Here is a 27,030-nt window from a genome sequence, read left to right on the forward strand (position 1 = left end):
CAAAATCATGTGGATAAAGCTTTGCTAGGCTCAACAATTTGTCCACATTAAAATCACAAAACGAGTCTCTTGGACTAAAAGAGGCCGAGCATACAAGCAATTGAGAGCTTGTCTCGTTGAAGCGGCTGTCAAGCTCTTGGAGTACCCAATCAATATCATTGAAACAATCTACTTGATAGTAATGCTTGTTTGTGATTCCAGATTTGTGCCTCCTCTTCTTTGGATCAATATATTCATCTTCAATTTTCAATTTGGCAATATCATTCTTCTCACAAAATTCATACACATCATCTATTAGTTTTTCCCACTTTTCTCTTCTAAGCTCATCTAATTGGCATCTAGTGGCTCTCACACAGTTAATAGCATTCACTATATCATGATCCTTGCGCTGCAATGCTAAGCACAAGGTATTTGTGATTCCTAATATAGTCAACATGAGATGCAAATAGAAAATGGAGTCAAAAGACAGGAAATACTCCCGAAGATTTGATGCTTGATCTCTAATTTTCCAGTCCTTATCCTTTTCCACAATTTCTAGTACCTTCATTATTGTAGAAAACATGTCAACTATACTCTTCAGAGATTTATAATGAGAACTCCAACGAGTATCTCCAGGTCTTTGAACACTTTGCTCTTGATTTAACCCTGTACCAGTTTGAAGTTGCCCACACCCAAGTGCCTTACTCATTTCTTTAAGGTTAATATCTCTAATCATTTCCCTTCTCTTAGCTGATCCACCAACAACATTTAATAGTATGGAAACCTTGGTAAAAAAATCACTAACCCCTTTATGCTTTCTCACAATAGCCACAAGGACTAACTGGAGTTGGTGAGCAAAACAATGAACATAATAAGCTGAACTATTTTCTCTCATGATCAATGATTGCAAGCCATTAAACTCACCTCTCATATTGCTAGCGCCATCATATCCTTGGCCTCTAACTTGCTTCAAACTTAAGTTAATCTCAGCAAATAGTGCATCAATGGAAGACTTGAGATGGGCTGAAGTTGTTTCACTTACATGAACAAGTCCAACAAATCTTTCTTTCACAATTCCACATTTATCTACATATCTCAAGACCACAGCCATTTGTTCTTTCCAAGAAATATCTCTTGACTCATCAACTAGCAAGCAAAAAACATCATTCCCAATTTCTTCTAGAATAGCATGTAACGCCTCCTTTGCAAAACAATGCACAATGTCCCTTTGTATTTCAGGAGAAACCAAAAGACTATTTTCTGATTTTCCTTTACCTGTTGCCTTTTTTAAGACTGGATTTTGCTCCGCTGCAAAATCACGAAATTCCCTCTATTTAGAGAATCCTTTGACTCATCATGGCCTCGGAAAGGTAAGCCTTGCTTTGCTAACATTCTAGCGACATCAATAGACCCATTCAGTCGAATCATATAGTCCCTCTTAGCACTTTCATTTACACCACGGAAAGCCACATTAATGTGTTGTCTTGTTTGCAACAAATCATCACACTTCTTCATTGCTAGATAGTGCGAGCCACCAACATCACCCACATGTTCTCTGAGTCTTTGTTTTCTGTGAAAACCATTCCAACCATTTTTCACAAAAGCATCATATCCACCATCCTTCTTTCCTCTGAATAGGAAACAGAAAAAATAATACGCTCTACCTGTAGATTCACTGTATTCAAGCCAACTTCCGAACTCATCGAACCAATCTGGAATAAACCTTCTTGGCCCTCCTCCAATATTTGTTACAGGAAAACTACATGTGCGAGGTTGACAAAGCTCTTTTTCCAAGTACTTTCTTCTCACCATTTCTCTGAGATTAGGAAGGTAGTCATCAATTTGTTTCCGCAAACCTGGATCATATTTAATCTCCTCTTCCCAGTTGATATCATCCAAACACAGATTGCTAGCAATGTTGGCACTATCTGGCTCTGTCACTTTTCTTTTGAAAAATCTTTCCATCGATTAATCTGTATATACACTGTCCAGTAAATAACTTGAGAAAGAAAGAGGCAAATATCTACAAGAAATAAATAGAGATTAAATAACTTGAGAAAGAAAGAGGCAAATATCTACAAGAAATAAATAGATAGCAGCTTTATGTACCTCTGCAACTTCAAGCAGCGCTCGGACGAGATGCAGGCATGCAGCTAGCCGCCGGCGGCCGAATTGCAGAGGTGCTCCACAGCTCCGCTGGCTGAGGCACAGGAGTCGCCGACTCGCCGTCTCGCAGGATCGCAGAAAGCAGAGGCACAGTGCACAGGCACGGATGGGATGGGAAGAGAGACCGTCGGCCGCCGCCATGACGGATGCGAGCCTCGAGGGAAAACGTGTATACGCGCTGCATTTTTCATCTTGCTGGCTTCGCGTCTTTTTTATTTTTATATTTTTCGAAAACATTTTTTACAGAAATATATTTTCAATTTTACAATTTACAGTTTTGTACCCCTACCACCCTCAGGGGGGCGGCAGGGGGCCTGCCGCCCGGCAGGAGGGCGGCAGGGACTTATATGTAAATAAAAAAAATTTATTTGCGCGGACGCCCTTGGCGGGAGCCTGCCGCCCCCCTGCCGGGCGGCAGGCCCCCTGCCGCCACTCCACTGGGCGGCAGGGGGCTTGCCGCCCGGCAGGGGGGCGGCAGGCTCCCCCGCAAAATTGCTGTGGCCATTAGATGTGTTTTAGATATGGATACAAATAAAAACCATTAGTAAAGAACATGAATATGAAAAGTATAAGCTAGCAATTCACACACATACGCAAATGAGAACGAAATAGGTGATGTATGAGAACGAAATAAGTATAACATGATGACATGTCCATAACAAAAATACAGAAACAGCTAGAAGCACATCCTAACCACCCCGGCCATCCTGTAGCAGAATCGGACATCCTGTAAGAATTGCATTGTGCTTATTTTGCACCGATGCCTTGCAGAGGCCACGGTACGTGACTGCAAGTACCGCTGAACCCCAACTGTATTGAGGCATTTCTTCCACAGCTGCCTCTGCGATCTCCTGTGCGTAAGGCACAAGCACCCTATCCACATAGGCCCAGTGTGAGTTGTTGAACATTATGTATTCAAACAACCACAACAGGTATGCCTCAAGGGATCGAGTGACGCTATCATCATCAGCATCATGTGCCAAATTGTCGGGCTGCATAGATAAGATGAACATTTATGAGTACGAGATCAATTATAAAATAAAACCATAACTGCACTAGTCAAAAGCATAACTCTAACATTAATCGTAACAAAACAAAGTATGTACCTGGAACTGCAGGATCCATGCCTTGGCAGGCCCTGTTGCTTTTGGGTGCTCTTCTACATCAATCGCGATGTCAATATTTGCAAAACGCTCTTCTAGATCGTCCAACCACGTAGGCGGGACGACGCGAGGCCCTACGGCATCCCCACTGATAGGAAGACCCAGCAGCATCGCAACGTCCTGAAGGGTCGGTGTCATCTCCCCACAAGGGAGGTGAAAGGTGTTTGTCTCATGCCTCCATCTATCAACCAGAGCCGTCAGTAGGGACCTGTCCAGCTTTACTGAACCACTCTCAGCAAGACGACATATAGTAAGAAGACCAGCCTCACTCAACCTGAAAAATAGAACGATCAAAGGTAAGTACATTATGTACGAAACGTATACGAAACAAACGTATTCTTAGAAACATAATCCGACGACATATCACATAGGCACCCATCGTGGGTCAACAGGAACAAACTCCGCTGGTGGACGTGGACGCAGCACGTTAAGTTTCACGCGCTGAACCACTGCAAGGAAGGATCGGTGCGACGAGTCTATGACTCCGTCAAGTAGAGCTGGCGTATCTTCGGCCATACCTAACACAAAAAAATATAAGTTTTCTGCATTTTCTACAATTTTTCTGCATTTTTCTACAATTTATCTTAAATTTTCATAAACTTTTCTAACATTTTCTTGCATTTCCTACAGTTTTTGTACAATATATTTTAATAAATATATTTTTCTAATATTTTCTAAATTTTTCTGCATTTTCTATAATTTATCTTACATTTTCATAAACTTTTCTAACATTTTCTTGCATTTTCTATAATTTCTGACTATTTCTCGAAATTTTTTCTCATATTAAACAACTAATCAATACCACAAAATTGGTTGGTAAACCTAATTGGTTTTTCTCAAAACTAATCTTAATTCTACCTAAATTATATTAAAAACATTAACTAAATCACTAAAATATCATTAATGCTGCATACACTAATTATAGAATTAAACATACAAATAATTTAGAATTAAACATACAAATAATTTAGATCGAGAAAGTTGAGAAATATTTATTACCTGCGATTACGATCCAAAATCCGGCAGGGCTTCGCCGTTACAACTTCCTCCCTCACCCCTCCTCTCTCCCTCCCGCTCTCTGGATGTCGTGGGAAGCAAATGAGGGGGGAGGGGGGAGAGAAGCCTTTATACAGTGGTGGGGAGCCTGCCGCCCCCCTGCCGGGCGGCAGGCCCCCTGCCGCCCAGGGCGTCCGCGCAAATAATTTTTTTTATTTGCATATAAGTCCCTGCCGCCCTCCTGCCGGGCGGTAGGGGTACAAAACTGTAAATTGTAAAATTGAAAATATATTTCTGTAAAAAATATTTTTGAAAAATATAAAAATAAAAAAGATGCTGCTGGCTTTCTGTGATGGGCTCAAGTTAACTGGGCTTGCTGCTTGAGCTGGGCTGTGGGGGGTGCAGCATATTGGCCCAAGGGGGATGCATACATGGTCAAAATTTGATGGTAATAACTTGTTTTTGGATTTGTGGGGGGTGCATCCGCATCCACAGGCCAATACGTGGCTTCGCCACTGGCTGTAGACACACACACATCTATCACCGGGGCCACGAGACTTTATTCCATGAACCAAGTAAACAAATACTCCCTCCGTTCGGAAATGATCTACATATTTTGACTAGAGAAAGTCATTCGAAGTAAAGTTTGACTTATTAATCACTCTTAGAATATAATGTCAATTACGAATAACTCAATGTCATCTCAAAACCTCTTTGAATACATATGTATTGACATAAATTTTATAAACTAATTATACATATAATTTAACTAATTATTAGTCAAAGTTTATAAAGTTTGACTTTTCCTAGTCAAAATACGTAGATCATTTCCGGACGGAGGGAGTACTCCATCCAGCCTCCGTCACTCACTCTCACGCATCTGCTGTGCCAGCCGACCCTACCTGGATTATACTATCACCAGCCAATCAGCTCTGTCTTGTCGGATCTCTCTGAGACCCTACCAGCCTGACATACCTTGGCCCATCAAGTTTTTTCTTATTTTGACTTCGATCCTATCATTTTAACCCAATAAGGCCAAGTGTTTGGATTTGAATTTACACTCACAATTGCCATAGTTATCGTTCAATCTTTTCGTGTATGGATACTTAAGCCCATATGAGATAGAAATCGGCCCAAAAAGGCCCACCTCAAGCAATTCCTTTCCTACATCTCTTTTATTTTTCCTCTGATCTTTCTTTTTCTACCTTGACTTGAAACGCCTATCTATATTTGGTGAGACTTTGCTGTAGGCGAGGTTGGTTAGGTCATACACAGACAGATATCCAGGGGCGAAGCTAGGCCACAAGCTCAATGGGGTCTTGTCTACCATACGATGGGGTCATCAATCACTATTAACAAGTATGAACAGTGATTTACATTGTATTTTACAGATTTCGTCGGGGTCGGCGGACCCCGGTGGGAAGCTGCAGCTCCACCCCTGCAGATATCGTTGGATCTGATGGCGACTGATACTTGATTATTTTTTTTCTTGCTGGTCACCGTCATTAGCCCCAGCCCAAAGTTCAAATGCAGCTGCATCCATGATGGTACAGCAATTATGGCCCGCGCAAGCTAGCGTGTGCAGGTCACCTGTAATCTAGTTGCTCATGCTGAAGCATCACCCTTAGTTTAATCTTAGTTCTACCTAGACATAGGTAATTTGTACAAACCAAGTTTCACTCTAGTCACTACTATATATGAGCTCATCAGTTCAACAAAAAAAAAAAGTTTAACCTTTGCTATTGTTCATATTGCCTCATATGAAGTTTTTGTAAAACTCAAGTGTTTGAAGGAGATCTGAGCAAATATTTAGGCGTTCAAATGAAATAACAATCGCCAGTAACTGGAAATGTGTAGAGATCAAAGGATTTGTGAGTCGTGGCACATGCTGCACCACCAAACTTGCAACTTGGAGTGAGCAAAACCAGTAAACATGGTTATTAGCTAGTCCCAAAATCTTTGTACTATCATATGCTTCTTCTGATATAACATTAGTTTCTTTTTAGAAAATACTAAACTTGCGGATAGAAGTAAGCAAGTTGCATACTTTGCATGGCTTTGGCATGAGAACCAGCAAGAAAGCAAAGTCAAGTTGGCTCCTCCAAAGTCAACCTGTGGAAACTTCTAAATATAGGGCAGGTACTTTTCCTAAACTATATAATAAGATTAAATATTCAAAAGTACAAATAAATGTGATGCATCTTTCCTTGCTGTTTTGGCTATGCCTACAACTTTTAACAAGAAAATAGTACTATCCTTGCAAAAAGAAAGAAGTAATATAATAAAAACTTATAAACAGATGATGTGGGACTTTGAACAAATAAAATAAATGGCCAATCAAGCAAAAATATTTTCACGACCCGGACTTTCTGGCAAAATTCACTATAAATGAGGCAAAAATATCTACAGCTTCTGTGCTACTCCCCTCCACACATTCCTCTCGGATGCAATGCATATGGATATTCTGTAATCTGTATATATGCACAGATTGGTTGTGATGTGCATGCATAGTTTTTTTTTTCTTTTTGGTTGGTGCCAGGTATAGATTTTACTTCCAAGATTTGCCATAGTTTGCTTCAGGATGTGGATATTTTTATCAAAAAGTATGGTGCTCGTATTTTTCAGACAATGGTACATGCTGAGCAACAGCAACAGCAAAAAGATTCGGCTCAACATTGTGATTTGTGAAGCGTAGAATAGGGTTCCATGCGTGCACATTATGCCATTTGCTTCTAGCATCATTATTTAGGCACTGTTTAGTTCCCAAAATTTTTTCTATAGTACCCGTCACATCGAATCTTCGGATACATGCATAAAGCATTAAATGCAGTTAAAAAAAATAACTACCTACACAGTTCAACTTGAAATGAGGAGACGAATATTTTAAGCCTAATTAGTCCATAATTAGACATTAATTTCCAAATAACAACAAAAGTGCTACAGTACCAAACTCAAAACTTTTCATGAACTAAACACCGTCTTACTATATGTTTATATGTTTATGTGCTTGGCACTCTCTAGATCGATCGATCGCCTGCAGCTGTAGCAACTTGAACAGATGTTCTTTATGCAGTAATAAAATACATCAGCTTCTCCAACAAGCCACCGGAAAAAGGCACACATCGTCATGCAGTGTGGCACGGGTGCTTCTTTTTTTATCCTCTCCTCCAATCACAAATTTTCAAAGGTGTCCCGAAAGTACAAAAATAGCATGGCACCTGCTGCTAGGCCAGCCCAGCATGCACCAAGTGGTTCTGATTAGTTTTTGTGCCACAAATCAGGTGAGTCACAATCCTAAAGATTAGGTAGCTTACCCATAGAGATCTACCTTTTTTGGTATATTGAGGCCAGCAATAGCTAGGCCCGTAATTGGTATACAACTTTGTAAACAATGTACCCCTACATCTCTAGGGATTTGTTTCAATATTATGGTCATAAAAATGATATCGATGTAGGTGTGTAATGTTGTTCCATTTCCTGTAATTACAAACAAAAAGGGGATTATATATATGCACATGCTTGATGGAGAACAAAATTATATTGTCTGGAAGTGGAACCGAATAAAGCAATTAATTTTTTTTATGTCTAATTGAATTGTAGAACAATATTAGATGGTACTTGTTTGATCTGCATTTTTTGGAGGCATAAAGCTAAATATCTTTTTCATCAAATTAAATGATTATTTGTTTCATTGGATAGAAGAACTTCTACTAGCTAATAAATCTGAAAACATCCAAATTTGATTCAATTTTCTGAAATGTCGATTATTCAATGCCACCTAGGTATGTAGACTGGCAAACATTGTCAAACTGAGGGATTACTATTTTAATTATTTGCATATTAGAAAATTCATATGTGCCCATATAGGTGGCCTTAATAAGACGAGCTAGTGACTAGTTTGGCTGTATCATTAGCCTTCCACATGGTAAGGTGCCACGCTGCCCCTTTGAAATACCTATAATACCCATATCATATTCAACGATTCAGCTTTAGATTTACGCCAAAACAGAGAAAATAAAAAATGTAGCAAAAGATAAGGGGTGAACCAATATTGCAATACATTCCTAATTTAGCTACTTCAACGAAAACAATAGAAGTCTGTATGATCTCTTTGTTTTCCTTTCTAGCAAAATCATAGGGTTTGGTAAAAAATTCCTAAAGTGCGTACCAATCATTTACTACTGAAAATTAAAGATGAACAACTATATGCTGGTGGTTTGTGCCTATAAGACTATTACAATTTGTAATTGTACATACTAACAAACAAGAATTTTATCACATATAATGCTAAGTGAACACCCAAAATTCATATAAATGAGGATACATGTGTAATGTTAGGTTTGGATGTAGATAGCTATGTGAAGTTTTATATGTGATACAAAAATATTATGTAAGCTATTAGAAATTTATAGTTATTGTGAAATGTATGTACTCCTTCTGTTCCAAATTATTAGTCGTTGTGGAAAATCTCGATATGTTGATTTTTACTATGCACCTAGACATGATATATATCTAGATGCATAGCAAAAATTATATATTTAGAAAAGCTAAACAACTAATAATTTAGGACGGAGGGAGTAGCACATAAAAAAAGAGTGACACATTGATATATATGAATATATCAATCTTGGAGAGATCAAGTGGCATGGTGCATGTCAACTTTTTCTTAAATAGAAGACTATCTAGAAGTGACTCCTATTAGTTCACATTCTTATTCATTTAAAAATCCCACAATGAACTATAATTATTCAAACTAAACTAAACATGTAGCGATGTACTATTGCAATGGAGAAGTCATGCATATGTAAATATATGTAGATATATATGACCAAATGGATTTAACACAACATTGTAAATAGACTTTATGTTTCTTAATAGGGTATACCTATAATATTTGAATTATGCGTGCAAAATATACTCGTGTACACTCGCATGCCACTTGCACCTACATACTACATATGCATATAATCACATCTTTTGTGGAGATTCATCCATCACTATACAAATAATAGGATCGTATTGCAGCTCCACGTATGAGAGGCTATAACCAAATTATCTTGGTGTATAGGTCCTGGTGCGGAATCGGGGAGAATTATCTTGGTATATAGGTCCTGGTGCGGAGTCGAGGAGTCAAACTCCATACCAGTTGCTCGCCCACCTGTGAGCAAACCATTACATTACGACCATGTTCGCAAAGGAAACAAATGTTATAACTCCCTAATAACACGATATACTACATCGAGAATGACGTGGCACAACGAGGCGGAACACATGAGCATAGGGGGCGGATCTCATGAGCATGTAACAACAAAATTCTTAGGTGGAGGAGCGGATGGAGCACAAGGTGCGAAAGGTGGCGTTAATAATAGTACAAACCATTTCATTACGAAAGAAACAACTCTTATATCACAATAAAAACGTATACTTTTATGATAAAGGCATTTTATAATAAGAGTGCACGCCACATCACAGGAGAGCCAAAAAGTTTTCCCATCCACTTTTCATAAGACATGGAAAAAAATATCAGTTGCTTGATTTTACCATGAAAGAAGAAAGGGAGAATTGTTAGGAGGTGATGAATCTTAACTCCCTTCATTGCTCCATAAGAAATAAGATTGATGGATATTCATCTTCACCAAATTTAGTTGCTCCACTAAGATAACAAAGTTGATACATAGTAGTGAAAACAACAAGAAAGACCCTAGAATTTACAATTATGACTGTATCACCTGGCTAGAGTAGACATGCAAAAATTTACAAAAACGTTACAAAATCAGAAAAGCACGAGGAAGTAAATGGAGCTATGAAAGCCGGGCAAGGAACAATTGATGAACTATGGAAGTATATACCGTTTTTACATTAATCTACATGCTCATATAAATACCATACGAAGTTGTGCCAAACAGGACCTTAGTGCAGTATAGTGGGGCCCTAAGGACAGACTCAGCTCCTTTATTCCGGAGCTTGTACCGAAAATAGGCGAGAAATGAATTAAATCATCCGGGAAACAAAGAGGCTTCCTCTCCTTCCCCAAACTATCCTCCTCTGCCTCTCCCTCTCCCCGATCCGATCCGTAGTGGCTGGCGTCTCGGTTCCTCGCCGGTGGCAGCGGCGCTGGGCGAGCGGCGGCGACTGGGAGAGGTCTTCGCCGGCGGCGATCATCCACTAGGTACCGCCGCCCTTCCCCTTCCCTTCTTGCTCTGCGGAACCGAGCATCCGCATTCGGATCTGACCCAATTACTCCCGTACTGGGCGCGCCCCTGCTGGCGTCGTGTGTGCACGCGTGCAGGTCGGTTGGTGGCGGCGGCGGCGGCGGGAGATGGAGGCGGACGCCGGGAAGCTGTTCATCGGCGGAATCTCGTGGGACACCAACGAGGACCGCCTCCGGGAGTACTTCGACAAGTATGGTGAGGTGGTGGAGGCCGTCATCATGCGCGACCGGGCCACCGGCCGCGCTCGAGGCTTCGGGTTCATCGTGTTCGCCGACCCTGCTGTCGCCGAGCAGGTGATTATGGAGAAACACATGATCGACGGCCGGATGGTGAGCAAAAAAAACTGTTTTTTTACAAATGCTAGGCTCTTGCTGTGATGCTAGATCCATGCCTCTAGATTGCATCGGTTCATATCTCGTGCTAGTTGCTGCCCTTGCGAATAATTCAGTATGTTTGGATGTGATTTGTCAGGTGGAGGCGAAGAAAGCTGTCCCCAGAGATGATCAGCATGCTCTGAGCAAGAGCGGTGGCAGCACTCATGGATCACCAGGGCCCAGTCGCACGAAGAAGATATTCGTCGGTGGTTTGGCTTCCACCGTGACCGAAGCAGACTTCAGGAAGTATTTTGAACAGTTTGGGACGATCACTGATGTTGTGGTGATGTATGACCACAACACGCAGCGACCTAGAGGGTTTGGGTTCATCACCTATGATTCAGAAGATGCCGTGGACAAGGCATTGTTCAAGACGTTCCATGAACTGAATGGTAAGATGGTTGAGGTGAAGCGGGCTGTTCCTAAGGAACTGTCACCTGGACCTAGCATGCGCTCTCCTGTCGGTGGATTCAACTATGTCATGGGTAGAGCCAATATCCTCAATGGATATACCCAAGGTTATAATCCGAGCCCAGTCGGTGGCTACGGGATGAGGATGGATGCAAGGTTTGGGCTTTTGTCAGGAGGGCGCAGTGGTTATCCATCGTTTGGTGGTAGTTATGGAATTGGTATGAATTTTGACCCAGGGATGAACCCAGGTATTGGAGGTGGCTCTAGTTTCAATAATAGTCTCCAGTATGGACGGCAGCTTAATCCATACTACAATGGAAATTCTGGTAGATTCAATAGCAGCATTAGCTATGGTGGAGTGAATGATAATAATGGATCAGTGTTTAACTCACTGGCTCGTAACCTATGGGGTAATTCAGGGCTTAATTACTCTTCCAACTCCGCAAGCTCTAATTCCTTTGTGTCATCTGGAAATGGTGGCCTTAGTGGAATTGGGAACAACAATGTGAACTGGGGAAACCCTCCTGTGCCTGCTCAAGGTGCTAGTGGCGCCTCTGGTTATGGTACTGGAAACTTTGGCTATGGATCCAGTGAAAACAACTTTGGTCTGGGTTCCAGTGCTTATGGAAGGAATGCTGGATCAGGTGGTGTCAATACCTTCAACCAATCAACCAATGGGTATGCGAGGAACTTTGGAGATTCATCAGCAGGTGGTGGCTCCATCTATGGAGACACAACTTGGAGATCTGGAACTTCTGAGCTTGATGGAACCAGCCCATTTGGTTATGGGCTCGGCAATTCAGCTTCAGATGTTACAGCAAAGAGTTCAGCAGGTTACATGGGGCATTGACTGATAGAGGTTAGACATTTCCTTTCATGTGTCAACATTTTATTAGTTTGTCAATATTTTGTCAACATTTTGTTAATTTTTGATAGTTTGTCAATTATTAGATTGATATCTTTGTCAACATTTTGTTAATTTTTGATAGTTTGTCAATTATTAGATTGAAGTAGTTTGATTATACTACTATGCAATCTGCTGAATAAGGAGAAATGTTGAGGGTAACCTGTATTTAAACTGTGATTCTGGATGAAGCACTTACATTATAATGCGTATTTGCACATAGAAACTTTGTTCATTTATTGTTGATTTGAACTATTGGTGCTGCTCTTAGTTCTGGGAACACTACAGAAATTTACTTATGACATTTGGAATTTTAAATCTCTGTGAAGTGCAGACAAAGATGTGCATGGTTAAGTAGTTACTTTCATTATTTCATATATGGAACCTTTCCTTTCTTTCTTTCATTTTTGTATTTTGTGGTGCAACAGCTGCATAAGGTGCTAGTAATGGTTGCTCGATCAAATATTACAATTATTAGGAGCTAGAAAATGCTAATGGGGGTATAGATTCACGATTTGACTGTAAATTTGAAGATGCTGTTAAAGTATCTTATTTTACACTGGCTAGCTGGGATGGCCAGACAAGCATCATATCCACTATCAGCTTACGTTTCTTAGTTTTAGTGTAACACTGGCTACTGATAAAAACTTCAATCCATTTTCTGACAAAGGCTTGCAATGTCATTCAGTCTAGTTCGGGGCCTCAACTCATGTGGTATGCCACAAGTGTCCTAACATGGCTTGTTGTTCAAGGGACTTCATTCCAATGTTATAAACCTGAGCATGATCTCTTTAGCAAATTGAACAATTATTGATCAAACTGACTTCATGAAGGCATTTGTTCACACCTAAATATGTCTCTTTTTTTTTTCTGTCCAGATGTCTCTTACGAACTGCACCAACACAAATTTTGAAAAAAATCAATAGCCAACAGTGTTGTTTATACATGATGACTATGCATAAGCAAAAGCCTCAATGTACATAGTGCTAGTCTAAAACTTTGCCCTTTTCATATGCTACTATTGAAAATTTGAACTTTAGCCCTGGCCTTCAACTTGGGAAAGTAAAAAAGGGCAGACCCAGTGCCAGAGGCTCCCACTCGAGTGGGGTCTGGGGAAGGGAAATATACGGGCAAGCCTTACCCCCACAGTAAACTGCGGGGAGGCCGCTCGAACCCACGACCTGGCACTTCGGGGTTACCGACCCTAAATTTCTCTTGTTATAATCAGTTAGTTTCCATGAAAATATGAGCTAGCACATAAATCATATTATATTGGCACAAGCTAATATATCCAAGATTTGGTCGTTTGGACTGTTTTGGTGCTACTTACAGCCTTTTTTTGATCTTTTGGGTCTAGCCCCCTCTGCTGTTCCACAACTCCCTTAAGCCACTTTGTTTGCTAACGCCATTCATTGCATCTGTGTCACGAGAAAGTCATTTGAATATGTTCTACAATTGCCCTTTTGGTTTTGTACAGGATGGTGTGTACTGACTAGTTTACTTCAAAAGTTGCTTGATCTGATCTGATGAGTGGGTTTCAAATAATCTGAGTTTACAACCAAAAGGTGCACTTTGTGCTTGCCTACTCTTCTTTCTGATGCAATTTGGTAGCTACTTAGCAGGTTGAGGCCGTTTGGTAGCTACGCACAGGGTTATTAAAACGATAAAACGACGAAACGAATAGAGGGTAGATTTTAACGAAACGATGGACGTTTTATCGTTTAAACGGACGTTTTAACGTTTAAACGTCGATTTCACAAGAACGTTTTCTCGTGAAAACGTCATTTTCACGACGTTTAAACGTCGTTTTAGTAACCAGGGCTACGCAGCATCTTGAGGCCTTTATCTTTGTGGGACATACACATCATTTTTTGGGGGTAGAGATGGTAGTAGAGGGTTGGCCATTTTATCCTTTTTTTATTGCGAACTTCTAGTGCCAAAAAAAATCTAATGATTGTTGGATAATTACCATGCTCTAGCTTGCCTTCTTTTCTATGCTGGTAGGAGCTCTAGCTCCACCTCAGTCAAGCCTGTCACTTAAATTGGGCGGCAAGTGACTATTGTGTATAGTAAAAAAAAAACTCGGCCGGGTGGGGAAAGACCGCCCCACCGGTATTAAGCTAAGAAGAAGCATCGGCTTCCCCGACCGAGAAAATCCCCGAACCCCAGCCCCGCCCTGACACTGGGAACCGTAACCCCTGGGAATTGCCTGGGCCATACACGGTCCTCAGGCCGACCTGGGCCGGCTCTTAACCAGTGCTTTGGCACACGGGACCGGCGAGAGGATTTTTTTAACCACAGCCTGAAATTCGCTCCCACGGGGATTCGAACTCAGGACCTGTGGAGTGCCGCTCGAGTGTCTTAACCGCTAGGCTAAGCACCCTTTGGCTCTATTGTGTATAGTAGCAGCTACAAGTTGCAGTAAGGTAGCAGTAGCAAGTAGTAGTAGTGGCTGCACTTAACTGTAGAAGCCATACCTTGTAAAGATCTTACCTTGACTGAATTTGTATAAAGAGAAGGGCAGCTGCAGCTCTGAAGTTAAGCAGCAACACTTCGTGTCTTCCTCTGCTTCTCTTCATCTCACTTCTTCTTCCACCTCCAGTGTGCTTGTGTGTGTGTGTGAGCTGAGGGTCCTGCACAAGAGGTGCAGCTGTGAGGGAGTGCCCAACAATGATTTTGTGAGGCACTCCTGCACTTATTTCATTTGTGGAAATGATCAACTATTCCTGTAAGCTTATTGCATATGCAAAAATCAATCACTAACTGTACAATGACACTAGGCAAGCACAACTTTTTGGTGCTCTTTATCTTGCTACATGTCTTGGGTTATTTACTAATAGCTTCACTACTTTGCCTTGTGCAGGAATGACGCCGCCTAGGAATCTTTCTTTCACATACAGCATTTCTCGTAATAGGTTCAGGAGAGGACTGAAGGTGCATCAGGTGCAAATTTTGAACCTCACATGATTCACAGAGATGGGTTAGTTAATAGAGCTGACCAGGGGAGTCGGTCAAAGCGGTCAGATATATATCCTTGGAGGACCTTTTCAAACGTATTTGCATTTTATGTAAGGCATGAGATTGTGGGTTTTCAGATTTCCTACAGCGAGAGTTTAGGTTTTGGCAACCTTGGGTGTTTTTTGGTCGGATGAGATGATGTGAAGTTAAGATTGCGGGATATATATAATCTAGAGAGTGTTCAGTTGTACGGCGGCGCTGCCTCCCATATAGACCCACCCCCTTTGTCGGGTTTTTGTCGGTATAGTAGAGAAAACTGCTCTAGTAGCGTCCTTCGGATTTGTGTGCTAGCTGTTGTTATCAGAGGATGATAAGTTTTCACCTTTTCTTGGTTTTTTATCCTGTCTTACTGAAGTGTATGTACCAGAGGTCTGGTCTGCGTTTTTCCCTAGTGCAAACTTTTGAGGGGATGCCCCCTTCTGGGCCCCGGAGAATAATAATGCTGCTACAATATATTCTAATTCATTTGGAAGGCTTTTTCCAAGGCAGTTTTGAATCGCGTGCGTTCGTACATCTGGACATTCTGATTCCTGGCTGTAATTTGACTGTGATGCTTATGTTCTCCAGGATCTCTCTGTCTAGTGGACACTAGGTGGTGTCAGGTTCTCTTGCATTGCATTTTTTTGCTCATGATTCACCTTCCACAGTGCTTACCATCCGTCGCTGTCTCCTGCTGTGTCGGAGATAAAATTGTTTCAGTCCTTACAATTTAGAATACCCTCTTAGAAAACACTTATTTGTTTCCTGAGGTACTACTTTTGGATGAACAATTGTTCCGGATAACTGCACGGCATGGTTGGAAAATTAGGAAATAATTTTATCTCAACAGTTCTTAGGCCCACATGTCAGCGACTCAACATCACAGAATTCACTAAATCAGGCTCTGACTCATAGTAGCAGCAAATACAACATGCATAAAAAAAAACGTACGGTCCTAGAGGATTAGCAATCTTGATACTTTCAAAATAGTAGCTTCGCAAAAAAAAAACTTGTACAATGAAACTTGGAGTCAAATATCCAAGCTGGCGCCAGATTTTGATTTGGTGAGCCGTGCATGCGGATTTGTTTGGCCATATACACCACACTATCAACTGAGAGCTGTAACGGCATGTTTCGGGTGGGGTCTGCTAATCGGCGCGTGCCAGGAAGGCTCGCAGCGCTCGATCTCCGACAAGAGATATATTTCCTATTTGGGAAAGTTGTTTGTCTATGCAATTTTCTAATTTTGGAAAATTATAACTTGTAAACATAATTTTTGAGTATAACTTTTTGCACATCTTTATTAAAGATAAATTCTCGCCATAACTTTTTGTGATGTACATAACTTTTACATATAACTCTTTCCTAATAACTAGAAATACAATATTTTAGCACAACTTTCATGATGCATATAGAACATAATGCATACTTTTCTCAAAATAACTTATGGAGGACAACTTTTTAGCACAAATTGTATGAAGATATTATCTGGAAGATTTTTTGCACAACTTTTTACGCACAAATTTATCTGCAATTTCTAAACACACAAGTCTGGTATAATTTTCTAGTATGATTTCCATACAAAAGTTGTTAAGAACACTTCGGACGTGTAGAAGCTATAAAAGGGAAAACCTAAAAAAAAATGATAATACTTAGGAACGTAAAGGGAAAAATAGTATAGAAATGAAAAGAGAAAACAAATACATGGACCGTCACATCACTCACGTGGGTGAGTGCAATTAACAGCTCCACGGCAGCTGTTGCGTCGCGCGCTACGAAGCTTACCAGCGCGCGACTGATGAATTGGATCAGTGGTTTCGGGTAGAGGACAGAATCTTGCAGATGCGTTGAATTTGAACTGAATTCTGTGTGCGTGTCATCCAGATCCGGTAGAAGAAAGAATCTTGAGCTGAATTCTAAACGTCCCTGGATAAATCCTCGCCTGAATTAAATCCAGCAGAAGAAAGAATCTTGTCAAATGAGACAGCTTCGAAAACTACCGCAGACCTGGTAATCAACTTGTTGCTGCAGGAGTGAAGATTGTGTCTGATCATACAAGGGGAGTACAAATAAGAATCAGGAGGACATCCTTCACACTTTCACAGATGAAAAAGAAAACATTTTTTATGGCTTGTTTATATTCAGGGCAGATCCTAAACCGCTTCTGCATTGGCCGAATTTAAACGACGATTCAGAAAGAAAAAGGAGAAATTTTGCCGAATTTTGGCGGAATTTGCGGAGCTTCCCTCACCTCAGTCTTCGCCAAGCTTGAAGACAGACACTGCTACGCCAGCTGCAAATCGATCGCCCGGTGGCCTCCATATCTCTTGGCCTCTTCCTTCGTTCTGGTCGCCGGCGGCGGCCTGAGCATCAAGACGGTGGTGCCGTGGTTGCTGACCGCGAAGGCCCTGTCGGCTCGGCGTCAACGGCGATTCCAGCGGCAGCGGAGGAGAATGCAGCGAGAGCTTCTCATGGCGTGGCGTCCTTGCTCTGGAGGACACCGCCAGGCGGGCGCGGGCGGGGCACCGGGAGCCATCGCCGCCTCGCCGCTGCCGGAATCGACGTGGACGAGTGAGAATGTTTTTCAAATCGGCCCCTCGAACGGATCCAGTATTTCGCAAAATAACCCCTGTAATTTTCATATACCCCCTAAATCCGACTGCGATTTTAGTCGCGATCCGAATAATTACACAAAGACCCCTGAATTGGATCCCTGTTTTTGCATACAGGCCCCTCATGTGGGTAATTCATTTGGATTTGTATCTGGCTTTGCTGGTAATTCATTTGGATCAGAGTCTTGGGGTAGTTTTAAGGCTGCATATGTTTGGATCTTGGAAGGTGACGTTCTGTTGTATGAATCTAGATGCAAACCTGTGTTGCGTCTCGTCTCCTCTGTCTCTCCGTTCATGGTTAAATGCTGAAATGTAACTACAGGTGCATTCAGACATTTGATTGACAAACTGAAGAAGTCACTGCATATCTGCATTATATATTGAAAATCTTGATGCATTTTGGGAGTGTGATTTTATTTGTGTTCTGTAAGCTGATCTGCTTGCTGTGAGTCTCAGGTTGAGATATTGGTCTTCTAAAAAAGGTTGAGATATCGGTCTTCTAAAAAAAGGGTTGAGATATTGGTGCCATGGGGTAGTTGTCGGGTACTACAATCAGGGTGCCATGGGGTAGTTGTCGGGTACTACAATCAGGGGCACCCTAACCTAGGGACTAAATCGCCCTCAAAAGCGCAAAACACAATTAGGCAATCGGGCCCACAGTGCCAGCCACCTCGTCGGGCTCTACAGTCATGACGAACCAAGGCAAACTGTCTTCCTCCGATCCGAAGGGGAAAAGAGACTACTCGGCGGCGATCCTAGAGAGGAAGAAATTGCCGAAGCCACCAATGATGACAACTCCGTCGTCACTCTGCACCCGGACATCCTGGAGCTCCTCCAGCTCTCCCACAGCACCCAGATCCTCTCCAGGTCCCAAAGAAGCCAAATCCGCGCTCGGCCCACGGCCCGACTCAACAATGCTGCTCATCCGAGGCCCCCTCGAACCCGTGGAGCGACCTCCGCCTCGCTCGAGGCCTCCCCGCTGAGGCCTCAAGCAGCGCACCCCATCTCCGCCTCGCTCGAGGGTAGGAGACCTACCCTCGGAAAGCAGGCCAACTCTGACTCGTTCGAGACCCCCTCGGCTGAGCCCTCCGCGGGGCCTCGGCTCAGGGGAAAACTCCGCCTCGCTCGAGGCCACCCTCGACAGACAGAACAAGCAACCCATCTGCTCACCCACCCGACTGACAGAGGCATTAAATGCCAACCACTCCACCGCAGAGCGCGGAGTCAGCCGGCGTCAGGCCGCCACGCCGAACAGCGGGAGTGACCGGAGTCCCGTCCACCAACTCCGGTCACTGTGCCGCTATTCCCGGCGCTGTTCTGACCCTGTGGGAACCTGCGACGCGCTCTGCGGACTCCCGCCACTGTGCTGCCAACTCCCCGTACTTTCTCCTCTGTAGGACCCTCGGCAAGCATGGGTACAACCCTCGGATGATGTACGGACCTTGACCAGCGCAAGACCACCGTCAACAGAACGCTTGGCGCTCCGCCAAGTCGGGCGCGGAGGACGGTACTTTCAACAGCAACCGCCACGCCACCCACAGGAGTCGCAGGACGCCGGCGTAATCCCCGCGTGGCTAAAGAGGCCCCGGAGCGGGACGAGGGGTACGTCTTCGTGCGCGGATGCGAGGCCCCGGAGTGGGACTACTCCGGGCTTCACGATCGCGAGGCTTTCCTATCGTTTCAGGCCGCGGCGGACTACTGCCTCACCTACTCCGACGACTCCAGTGAGGGGGATTACGATCCCACTTAGGAGTGCTTCATGGTCGAGCTGGCGGAGGGGCAGATCGACGACGCGTCAAGCGACGATGCAAACGGCGCAGCGAACCCGCCGGTGAACCAACCGGTGATACCTGCGGCACCCCGGCCAGCCGCTTCGGCAAGCTCGGCGGTGCGACAGGCGCAACTGGCGCTACTCCAGGAGCTTGTGGCCAAGCTCGAGGAGGAGCGACGGCAGACACAGAAGCTGCGAGCCGCGCTCGAGCAAGAATGCACCGTGGGCGGTGCGGGCGCTCGAGAGGCGGGGCATGTCACCCGGGAGCGGATCCTGGCCGACGATGACGTGGACAACCCGCTGGCCCTGAACAGGGCTAGCCAGAAGCTCACCGTTGCGGCACTTCTACTCCGAGCAATGCCCGAACCCTCTACGCCCGAGGGTCGCAATCTGCGCCACGAGGCACGGGTGCTCATCGAGCAGGCTACAGTGCAGCAGGCTGAGAGCTCCGTGTCTCGAATGCGCCCAGCGGCCTCGGTGAAGGCCAGTGGTACTGCACATCAGCACCATGAGACCTCAGTGCACACTCCACCGGGGGGACGGGGCAAGGCAGCCGAAGTATACCCAGCGGCTGGGGCAAAAGCACCCTCGGTGCATGATTGTGTCAAGCCACCTCCCATAAAGGAGCACATCCGAGACACGCGTGGGCGCGCCGACGATGGCGTCGCCCGCAACATCCTTAACAAGAAGAAGCAGAGCGGTGCGCCTCTCGGCTACCACCCTCGGCGTGGCGGCCGCTATGATCTCGAGGGGGATAGGAGTCCATCACCGGAGCCTTCGGGCACCCGCGTGTTCAGCTGGGAAATCCGTGCTGATCCGTTTCCCCCTCACTTTCGTCAGCCCACCACCCTCACCAAGTACTCGGGAGAGACCGACCCCGTGCTTTGGCTCAACAACTACCGCCTGGCTTGTCAGCTGGGCGGCGCGACTGACAACGCCATGATCATTCGCAACCTTCCTCTGCACCTCACAGACTCTGCGCAGACATGGCTTGAGCACCTGCCTGCGATTCAAATCCACGACTGGGATGACCTAGTCAGGACCTTTGTGGGCAACTTCCAGGGCACATACGTGCGCCCTAGGAACTCCTGGGATCTCCGAGGGTGCCAACAGAAGGCCAACGAATGCCTGCATGACTACATCCGATGCTTCTCCGAGTAGTGCACCGAGCTTCCCAACGTCGCCGACTCCGAGATCATCAGTGCCTTCCTTCAAGGCACAACGTGCAGGGACCTGGTGCGCGAGCTTGGACGGAGCCCTCCCACCAGCGCAAATGTCCTGTTTGATGTCGCCACCAACTTCGCCTCCGGCGAGGAAGTAGTTGGTGCCATCTTCGATAGTAAGACAACCAAACGCAAGGAAGATGCGCCCGTAGAGAGCAGCAGTGTGGCAGAACCGCCTAAATTATTCCGGCTCAAGTGCGTAAACCATCACCATAAAGGCAACATTAGCTTAAACGCACTTCAAACGGAACAATTTTTGGTCTGTCGGGTAACGTCCCGATACAACCACCGATTCTCGGATCGAACAAGCATACCTCGCACGAAGGCGAGTCCAGAGATATTACAACCACAAATTTTACAACACAGGCAAGTTCAGTAGTGATTACAAAATAGTTCAAACCATTATTACAAAACCAACTTAAGTAAAACAGTTCTACAAAACATAATTATAAGTTCAGAGTCTAAACAGCGGAAGATGAAACACGATTTCTACAACACGTCGCCAAAAGTATACCAAGCTAGCCCAAGCCGGGTATCACTCGTCATAGTCATTGCCGGCCGAAGACGTATCCCATTCTACGGACCAGCCAGGAGGCAAAGCGCAAGGATAGGTCAAGCTAGCGATCTGATCCTCAAAACTCATACCTGAAAAAGGATTTCAACAGCAAGGCTGAGTATTCTAATACTCAGCAAGACTTAACCGACAACGGGTATAAGTAGCCCACCTTAGCTAGACTATGCAAGGCATTTGTAAGGCTCTGGTTTTCCTTTGCTGAAAAGCAATAAAGAGTAGGTCCTTACTTTCAAGTTTTAGCTTCAAGATTCTAGTTGATTAACCATTCTATGTAAGCATCTACTAACCAAACATGGTGGAACTTCTAAGCAAGCATCAAGATTAATAAGAATATTGTTGCTCTTATTACTCTGTGTGGCAAAGAGATCAAGCAGTCTCATTTCATCGTGAGAGGCGGACGATTCTGAATCGAAATTCAACCTTGCAAGGGTAACCTAGCGCACACGTCTGGAATACCGTCGGGTCATTCCCAAACAACCGTTAACCTTTCTTTCCGGCTTGTGGATAGTGCCACTCTCCCCGACTACAGGGCTCCAAGGCCGAACCTTGTCCCTAGAAGTCGTAGTGTTGCGCAACATAAAATAAAACCTATCCCTACTGAGAGAGTGGGAGGTATATCCACTCCCCGGTCCAATCGGCTACTAGGCTTGCCGCGTACCATATTTACGGCATGTGACTAGTACTTTCAAAAACTTAACCAGCACTACCACACACCGCGACCTTAGCAAGTTCATCAACACAGACGGGGTCTCACATAGGACATGATATCGACACAACCCCGTCCGTCGTCCTTATATTGATAACAGAAAGTAAACAAGCAATTCCTATAAAGCTCGCGAGTGACAGGCAATCACTCGACTTTTACCGTTCCTATAAGCTTAGCAGATAGTCGAACTTAGGTCTAGTGTTCAGTACATAGGTTCCTAGGATCATGCATCTAGGGTTTCAATTCAAATCCTAAGAACTGTAAATGCACAAGTAAGTAATAACAGTAAATAATAATAATTTGAAATATAGGTTATGTCCGGGGCTTGCCTTCTCGGTAGTTGCTAACTATTTCAGCGCTAGGCTCTTCCGAACTTTGGTTCGGGGCTTCAGTTAGTTCCGCAGTGTTCACTTGAGCTTCGAGATCACCTCCGTCAGATTCCGGGATCAGCTCGTACGTCCCGTCCGATAAGGCAGTCGTGTCTATATGCAATGCAAGAACAACATTAAAAACAAACATGGGTAATCGTTTATAGAGTAGTTAAATAACAAATTTAACTACACAAGGCATTATGATCAACAGCACAAAAGAAGTTAACTAACTTCACAAAATGAGTGGTGGTGATTTTCCTATACAAGTAAGTCATGGTTTGTAAATAAATTAACAAATTAGAGTACAAATAGTACTAAAATCTACCAAAATTACCCTAAACAGAACGTGAACAAAGTAATCTACCCTGTAAAAAATCATGCCAAGACATTTAACCATTTAAACACAAAAAATCATTTACTACGATAACATCTAGAACAAGCAAGAATTACACAGGTCAAACTAAAGAAGATCAGAAGCTCAAAATTTAACATGAGATCTACACAGGGATGATCTAGCTACTGTGAATTTTTCATGATTTTATCTACATAGAATTTATTCTGAGAAAATAAACAAAACAGACATCAGTTTAACAAAAATCAATTTTAACTACTGATCTAGCCATGAACTGAAGCTTAAACTTCCTGGACAAACTAAACTACTCAAAAAGAACATGTCAAAATAAAATCATGATTTATTACGAACAGAAACTATTTACCATAAATAAAGTGTACTAAACAAAGATTAAAACAAATAAATAGCTACACAAGAGAACTGACCATGAAATTTTTATAGAAAAGCTAGTGTTACATAAGTAAACTACCACCAAAATTTCATAGCAATATCAGCTTTCAAGCACCAGATAAGAAAAAGATTAAACATCTAGTATTTCTTTATCTAGTGACACAAAACCATTTATACAGCAAAAACTTGCAACTAAAGCCTAACATATTATGGTTCTACTGCATAGAGCTCTTCAAAAGGATTCCAAAACATCAAGATTTGCTATTTTACGAATTTTCTATGAATTGATCTAGAATTTCAAAGTTCACTGAAAATATTACAAAGCAGCCCCTACTGGCACTATTCATCTGAGTCTAGGCCTATGCAAATAACCCCCTGGGTTTTCTTTCCTTTCAACCCGAGGTCCCTGGGCCGGGTCAGAGAGGGGAGGCGGCGGTTGACCGGCCGTTTCCCGGCGAGGGGCTCACCGGCGGCGAGAGGGGAGGGGTGCGTGAGCTTCACGGGTGCAAGGCGCACCTCTGGGTGGCCTAGGGTTGCGCGGAGGGGCTCGGAAGCGGCGGCTCGGCGGAGCAGGGCGGGTCGGCGGCGGAGGCAAGCGACGGCGAGGGTGCTCCGGTGAGGTTCAGGCGAGGGGAAGTGGCCTGGGAGCTGCGCGAGGTCGAGGCGGTGCTAAAGGTGGGGGCTGTAGGGGTAGAGCGGGTCTGGGGTGGCGGCTCCGCGGCGGGGTGAAGCTCGCCGGCGTTCGGGGTGAGCGGCGGCGGCGTTCTGGGGCGTGGGATTAGGGAACTGGCTAAAAGAGGAGGGGAATAGAGCGCGGGGCTTCTTGTAGTGCTCAGGCGCGCGAAAGATCGAGAGCTGGGCCTCGGGTTTGGGCTCTCCACGGCGGCGTCGCGGTGGCGGCCGCCGGGGAGGTTCTGGGCTCGGCGGGGGCGCGTGGCGAGGGGTGGGGGCTCCAGCGCGAGGCAACAGGAGGGGGAGGAGCTCGCCGGCGACGCGTGGGAGCCAGCGCACGGCGAATTGATGGCCGGGAAAGCCGGGAAGGCGTCGGCGGGCGGCGCTGTCGGTGGCCGGCGGCGAGAAGCAGAGCAGAGAGGGGGAGATGGTCATAAGGGCGATTTTGCAATTTCCAAAAGTTCCAGGGACCTTTCTGTAAACAAGCAATAACTTTTAAACCAAAGCTCAAATGGAAAAGTGCCCAACATGAAAGTTGTTCAACTTTTCAAGATCTACAACTTTTATGTTGTGCAAAAATTTATTTGACCAAAGATTCAAGAGTTAAAATTAAAATCGTTGAAGGATTTTTGAATTCCAGGAATTTTGTCTTTTTCAAAGCAATTTCACTTCAAATGTAGACCTTTAAGCAAAATTGACTACCATGCATTAAATGCACTGAAATTTTGCACAAACACCCTCCACTAAAACTATAATTACACAACCTATTCAACACAACTGCAGAAAGGACCTTGCATAAAATCATAATTACACATATACCCTTTCATAATTACAAAAAGATCCTTTTTAAGCATTTCAAGCACATGATGCAAAGCAAACCTACACCATTACTGTGCGGACACTTATTTAATTACTGTGCAAACACCCGGGGTGTTACAGCCTTCCCCCCTAAAAAGGAATCTCGTCCCGAGATTTACAGGAAGAAAAGGGTGCAAAGAATTGGTACCTGGATTGGTTCTAAGAAAGTCGGGAAAGTTTCTTTGAAGAAAATTTTCAGTTTCCCAAGTAGCTTCTTCTACCGTATGCTGATTCCACTGGATTTTGTACATTTTAACTTTCTCCCTTCTAGTACTTCTTTCTTTTGTGTCAAGAATCTTGATTGGATACTCCGTATAAGATAGATCGGATTCAATTTCGATATCTTGTGGTTCAAGGATTTTAGTAGGTACCCTGGTGCACTTCCGAAGTTGTGAGACATGGAAGACATCATGAACGGCGGCCAACTGAGATGAAAGACGAAGTCGGTAGGCAACGGGTCCACAAGTTTCGATAATTTCAAATGGTCCAATGTATCGGGGTGCTAATTTTCCTTTTTAGCCAAAGCGTTGAACACCTTTAGTAGGAGATACTCGCAAATATACAAAGTCTCCTACCTCGAATTGTAAAGGATCTCTCCTTTTGTCTGCATAACTTTTCTGTCTTGATTGAGCTGCTTTAAGATTAACCTGGATAATTCTGACTTGCTCCTCTGCCTCCGAAACTAAATCTGGCCCAAAATTTTTGCGTTCTCCAGCTTGTGACCAATTCAAAGGAGTTCGACACCTTCGACCGTATAATGCTTCAAATGGTGCCATTTGCAAGCTGGATTGATAGCTGTTATTGTATGAAAACTCTGCCAGTGCTAGGCACTTAACCCAATTCTTGCCGTATTGAATAACACATGCTCTCAACATGTCTTCAAGGATTTGATTGATTCGTTCAGTTTGCCCATCTATTTGTGGATGATAAGCCGAACTACGAATCAATTTTGTTCCAAGGGATTCCTGCATTTGCTCCCAGAAACGTGCTATAAAATGAGGCCCACGATCAGAAATAATCGTCTTTGGAATGCCATGTAAACGAACAATCTGATCGAGATAAATCTCTGCGTACTTCTTGGCAGAATAAGTGGTGTGTACTGGAATAAAATGAGCGGTCTTGGTGAGTCTATCAACGATTACCCAAACAGAATCATGCCTATGAGGAGTAATGGGTAAACCAACGATAAAATCCATACTGATGTCCTCCCATTTCCAGGATGGAATAGATAAAGGTTGGAGAGTACCAGCTATTTTCAAGTGACTAGCTTTAACTCTTTGACAGACATCACACTCAGAAACATATTTAGCGATCTCTCTTTTCATTCGAGTCCACCAGAAATTTTGTTTGAGATCATGGTACATCTTGGTACCACCGGGATGAATCGAGAATTTCGAAAGATGTGCTTCATCAAGGATTTGCTTTCTAAGCTGATGATCCTTAGGTACCACCAGTCGGGATTCAAACCATAGAACTCCCCTATGATCCACTCTGAAACATTTATACTTTGCTTCTCCTTGTGATAACTTTTCCTTGATGACCTTGATACCCTCATCATGTAATTGCCCCATGATGATGCTATCATGAAGTGTAGGCTCAAGGGATATATGGTTCAAACTTCCTTGAGATACCATTTCTAGGTTTAACTTCATCATTTCCTGGCATAGAGTTTCATTGAATGGTTCTACAGATAGACAGTGGCATTGTGACTTGCGGCTGAGTGCATCCGCAACCACATTAGCCTTTCCTGGATGATAGTGCACTTCTAGATCATAATCCTTTATCAACTCTAGCCAGCGTCTCTGCCTCATGTTGAGATCAGCTTGAGTAAAGATATATTTGAGGCTCTTATGGTCAGTGTAAATATTACAGTGAGTTCCCATAAGATGATGTCTCCACATCTTAAGAGCGTGAATAATAGCTGCTAATTCCAGATCATGGGTCGGATAATTCTTCTCATGATCCCGGAGAGCTCTTGATGCATAAGAAATAACCCGGTTGTCCTGCATAAGCACACAACCAAGTCCCGTACTCGACGCATCACAATAGACATCAAAAGGTTTAGTACTGTCCGGTGTAGACAATACTGGAGCGGTAGTTAATCTTGCTTTAAGAGTTTGGAAAGCTTCTTCACACTTATCATTCCAAACGAACTTCACTCCCTTCTTTAATAACTCCGTCATAGGCTTGGCTATTCTGGAGAAATCAGTAATAAACCGACGATAATATCCAGCTAAACCAAGAAAACTGCGAATTTGATGAACTGAAATAGGAGATTCCCAATCCATCACTTCTTGTA

At 43.8% G+C, this 27,030-nt stretch overlaps 1 protein-coding gene across 2 annotated transcripts; it reads left to right on the plus strand.

Moving 5' to 3' along the window:
- The first annotated feature begins 10,273 nt into the window (after nucleotides 1-10,273).
- On the plus strand, nucleotides 10,274-15,719 carry LOC120685274 (heterogeneous nuclear ribonucleoprotein 1-like). Of its 2 annotated transcripts, none has more exons than XM_039967095.1 (4): nucleotides 10,274-10,473; nucleotides 10,594-10,845; nucleotides 10,988-12,160; nucleotides 15,069-15,719. In XM_039967095.1, the coding sequence occupies exons 2-3, from the start codon at nucleotides 10,624-10,626 to the stop codon at nucleotides 12,149-12,151; spliced, it is 1,386 nt and encodes a 461-aa protein (XP_039823029.1). In that variant the 5' UTR covers nucleotides 10,274-10,473; nucleotides 10,594-10,623; the 3' UTR covers nucleotides 12,152-12,160; nucleotides 15,069-15,719. The 2 variants fall into 2 exon arrangements, with proteins under 2 accessions (XP_039823029.1, XP_039823030.1); XM_039967096.1 differs by having other exon boundaries at nucleotides 10,297-10,469; nucleotides 15,069-15,711.
- Nucleotides 15,720-27,030: the final 11,311 nt, after the last annotated feature.

Source organism: Panicum virgatum, chromosome 8N (assembly GCF_016808335.1).
Source record: "Panicum virgatum strain AP13 chromosome 8N, P.virgatum_v5, whole genome shotgun sequence".
NCBI classification, from domain to species: Eukaryota; Viridiplantae; Streptophyta; class Magnoliopsida; order Poales; family Poaceae; genus Panicum; species Panicum virgatum.